Genomic DNA, 4710 nt, shown 5'->3' on the forward strand with positions numbered 1-4710 from the left:
TTGGCGTGTAGACATGGGCTCTGACCACATCGTACACATGAGGCGCCACACGGACCATGGTGCCCCCTATGTAGAACCATGGTGAGATCACCCCAACTCTGGATTTTCCTAAGGATGCGTTCATGATGACCTGCGGGAGGAGGAAGCCATCCAGTATCAGCCCAGCGTACGACACAAGGTCCTCCCAGATTGTTGCCGGCCCTTCACCCTTGCTGATTATTGACGGGTCGCCGCTCATGGCACGGGCGTTGATCCCGTGGATTATGGCGGCGAAGGCTCCTCCGAGAGCGTACAATGGTAGGCATATCCACAACACGATCCTCTCGGACACGGTGGATGTGCGGCGGCCTGACCACGCCAGCTGAAGAAGGCGCAGCTGCAGCACGAAGGCGATCAGCGTAGGCGCCCTCATCATGACCTCGTTCATCTCTAGCCTCCGGCTCGTGGAGTAGTACAAGTCATAGTACTGGCTCGTCCTGCTTGCAAACAGGGCCTCAGAGTTGAGCGCGAGAGGGGCGAGATACCCCATGGTGACCACGGTGAGCATGGTGATTGATGTCGCCGCATCCGCCTCAGGGTTCCTCTTTGTGTGGAGGATCTGCAGGATGATGAAGACGCACGACAGCGTGGTGGAGGCCAGCAGGAGGACACTCTCCATGTCCATCCTTGATACGGCCTCAAACACTTGTGAGGAGTACATACCATAGGAGGTGAAATCGACCTTCTCGAAGAAGAGGAGGTCCGTCTTGTCTCTGAGACTACTGATCACCCCCGTGCCATGCCCTTGCGCCTTGGAATCGAGGGAGGCGAATTGCACCGTTACCAGTGTCTGGCAGTCCGTCGAGCCGTTGTGCTCCTGGCAGCCGACCATGCACAGGATGCCCCTGTTGGGATCATAAACACCTTCTGCTGAGATCTTTCTCTTCTCATGGCCAACCGAGTAGTTCAACATATTGGTAGGGCGCACCCAGTTATCAGGTGGAGCAGTGTAGCGTATGGTGTAGCTGACATTCAGCAGAGCCGGCTCTTTGTCTTCCACGGCCAACGTGTGCTGGAAGAAGGCGTCATCGGCGGCCAGCCTCTCGCCGGCGAGCATCACCGAGCCGATTGTGACTGGGTAGGCTTCTCCACTCCAGATGTTCAGCCCGCCAAAACCAAACGCAAAGTCACTGACAGTATAGTTAAAGTCAGGGAACGAGTGTGACCCCGTGATCTTCTTCTTCCCCTTGCTGATTTCCAGGTAGTGCTTCCTGGCCTCCCCGAGCATCGTGGCGTTGTATCTGTACTTCACGTCGGAGAGGTTGGCGGAGCTTCTTTGGTCGTCGATGCTCGACGCTGTTATCATGCCGTGGATCAGTCCAGAGCCGGCGTTGGTCGAGTTCCAGAGCATCCCTGACACGATGCTCCGCTCCCGCATCGTCCATACGGCCGGGAACCAGAAGCTCATCCCTATCCCGCATCCGTGCTCTCGCACAGCCGGAGCAGACGGCGGCACCGGCAGCGCAACCCGGCACGCCCTGAGGCAAAGCATGCGCCGATCCGAGTCCCAGTGCCCGTCGGCCACGACGGCCTCCTCGGGGACCAAGGAACGTCGGCGGTGGCGGTAGTACCGGCGCCTCTCGGTCGCCCTGGTGTCGTTGGAGAGCACAGCATATGCGCGGACGTGCACGGCCGCGCCGTCCGCGGTGCAGCGCATCTGGTTCACGCGCATCCGGGGAAGCAGAGCGCCGCCGTGCTCTAGTCTGTACGAGGTCATGAGCTGTTGTGTCAGGTGGCCGCACGAAGAGTAGTCGACGCCGAGCGCCCGGAGCGACTCCCTGGCCGGGTGCTCCGGTGGGCTGGGGCTGCAGGACGCGCGAACGGAGCCGTACTTGTAGTCGTCGCCCTCGGCGTACGCGAGGAGGCGGATGGTCCCAAGGTCGGAGCCGCCCTCCAGACTGCCGGTCAGAAAGGGATCGGCGAGACTGGGAGGACTGGGGACGCGGAGGCGGAGGGCGACCCCGGGGTAGTGCTTGAGGGAGCCGTCCTCGGCGCGCTCGGTGCCCGTCCCGACCATGCAGAGCTGCAGCGAGGCCGAGGAGTAGTGCCCGTCGAGGACGAAGGAGACGGACGCAGGGAAGCTGTAATTGTCGCGGCGTCCACCGGTGAGGGTGAAGGTGGCGGTGAGGTGGAGGAGAGCCCGGTCTTCGGTGCGGGACACGCCGTGTGGGAAAAAAGCGAACGAGCGGTCATTGTAAAGATCATCATCTTGATGGGAAAACAGGCCGGCGGCGCCACCAGAGAACTTGCCGGCGGAGATCTGGAAGGAGCGGGTCAGTGAAAGGGCGTCGTCGGCGTCGGTGTGGCGGTCGTGGGCGGGCGGCAGGGATGGGCAGGCGGTGGAGTAAGAGGAAGCGGTGACGGCGACCGAGAGGGTGGCGGTGGACGCAAGGAGAAGGAAGCACAAGCAGAGGTGGTACTGGTACGTGTGCATGCTGGGATTCCTCTTCCTCCCTGGTGTCGGCGCCATTCTGGGTTGGTTGGTTGAGCTTGTTAGCCCGGCCATGGCCATGTGTTAGTACTTAGTACTGGTAGAAATCTGCGGAGGGGACGCTGCAGTGCTGCGAGATGACTTATTTGTTGGCAACTTGCATGTATCGAAGAAAAGTTGGGAGGAAATATAGAAGAAAAAATGTGCCGAGTGGAAAGTTGGGAGGAAATATCCAAGAAAAAACGTGTCTAGTGGTGACAGGCATAATGGGCAATGGGTCTACACACTTATCTTGTCCTGGTTTTTCAAAGTAAACGTCAACGGTCAGTGCCTTTCGTTTTCATTGACGAGCCCTGCCCATAATCATATTCAAGTTAATTAACGGAGTAACCTTTTGGAAAACAAAAATAATAGTGGAGTAACCAAGGATGCTTCACACGTATTCCCTTTGTTTCAAGGTAATAACAGTTCTTAGATTGTCCTAAGTTAAACTTAATTAAGTTGGACCAAGTCTCTATACAGAAATATGTCAACATCTACTGAACAAATTTTCTTCACTGGATTTACTATTAGATATATTTTTATACTGTGTAGATCATTGTGATTTTTTGTTCATGAATTTGAAAAATTAATGAATTCCAAAAATATTTGCATATTTGAAAAGTGTTTGCAAATTTGAAAAAAGTTCAGCAAATTGAAAAAATGTCCAAGGATGTAAATATTAATCACGTATTTGAATTTTTTTTGTGGATTTGAAAAATGTTCATGAATTATAAAAATGTACACAAATTTTAAAATGTTTCTAATTCATAAAATGCTTACAAAATTTAAATAAGAAAACGAATAAAGGGATACAGATGAAAAGGAAAGAAAACAGAAAATGAATAACAAGAACAATCCTTGGGCAAAAGATCCTCAATACAGGGGGGGGGGGGCTCTGCCTAGCCACACAGCCGCAACTTGCTCAGAGCGACTATACCTTGCTAGGTAATCTACAACATTATTCTGTGACCTATGATGTCTTTCCGGAACAAAAACCCTATTAGTCATTAGAGCCTTGATTTTCAGCCACTAACTGACCAAACACCAATCAATCTAAAGTAGAATTTGAAAGACAAGATAAGGCAGTCGATCAATCTGACTAAACCAACACTGGAAGCTCTGTATGCTGTCTAGCAAGTGCCATACTAACCTAGTCCTTGTGGGAGTTAAAGAACAATATCAGAAACCATTTAACACAATAAATTAAGTAAGAAGCAGCTTGTGAAACACCCGTTTTAAAATAGAATGGAAAAAACATATTAGGTTAAATGATTTTTTATCGTTCTTAGCTCCCACAACAACAACTAGGCTAGTAGTACACTAAATAGGTATTTGTCCCAAACCCCCAAAAACTAGTTATTTGTGGTTTACTACAACAACCATGGCTTAGAAGGTGCATCACAACCATGCGGAGGTGGACAAGTATGTGCATCTAGCCCACGGGGACATGGACCAGAACGTGCAACAGGAGAGTGAGGAGGTGAACTATAAAGTTAAGCAAGAACGTGATGATATGAAGCATAAGGTGTTGATCCACCAGGTGGAGATGGACATCAAACTCAAGGAAAGGCGTAGCCGTGGACCGAATTGAAGCAGGAGTATGAGAGCATAGACCATAAGTTTTATTAGAAGTGTGAGGAAATGGACCAGAAATTTACAAAAGATCGTGATGACATGGATTGCATTACACATCTGGACCGTGTCCAGACATATTGAAAGAACATGCAGGTGCATACGAAAATGGACTAAACGTTGTAGCAAGAGTGTGTGGGCATGGATTCCAAGGCCATGCTAGTGCAAGTCCACATGGAATCGGAAGTGATGTACAACTATGTGATGGTGGAGCCGAAGATATATTCATTTGTTTCTTATTTTTTACAATTGCTATATGTAAGTCACTGGGCAAATCGATTTTCCCGTGAAGGAAGGAACAACTCGAGGGAAGTAACGAGCTCGTCAGAGGGAATGAGGGAGCTCGCCGAAGAAGCCCTCTATGTATATCTTAGGGTGAGGGGCAACCCCGGCATCTATGTTGGCGTGGAAGGCGACCCCATTATCTTTTTTAACGGTGTGGGGAGTGTTGAAGGTTCGCCAGAGAAAACTCTTCATCACCGAGGTTAGAGGGATGGCCGGGGGTGGCTGCAGCATAGCGGTAGGCGGCGGTTGGGGGACGGCTAGCCGGCCAGGCCAGTGGTAGC

General features: G+C 51.7%; 1 protein-coding gene across 1 annotated transcript in view; it reads right to left on the bottom strand.

Moving 5' to 3' along the window:
* The window catches only part of LOC119280195, a 170860-nt gene extending 168227 nt beyond the window's left edge, over positions 1 to 2633 (bottom strand). The window contains exon 1 of the mRNA XM_037561135.1: positions 6 to 2633. Within this exon, the coding sequence (XP_037417032.1) occupies positions 6 to 2551 (2546 nt within the window). The 5' untranslated portion in view covers positions 2552 to 2633. The remainder of the gene's footprint in view (positions 1 to 5) is intronic.
* Between the last annotated feature and the right edge of the window lie 2077 nt (positions 2634 to 4710).

This window comes from Triticum dicoccoides, chromosome 3B (genome assembly GCF_002162155.2).
Source record: "Triticum dicoccoides isolate Atlit2015 ecotype Zavitan chromosome 3B, WEW_v2.0, whole genome shotgun sequence".
Lineage (NCBI taxonomy): Eukaryota > Viridiplantae > Streptophyta > Magnoliopsida > Poales > Poaceae > Triticum > Triticum dicoccoides.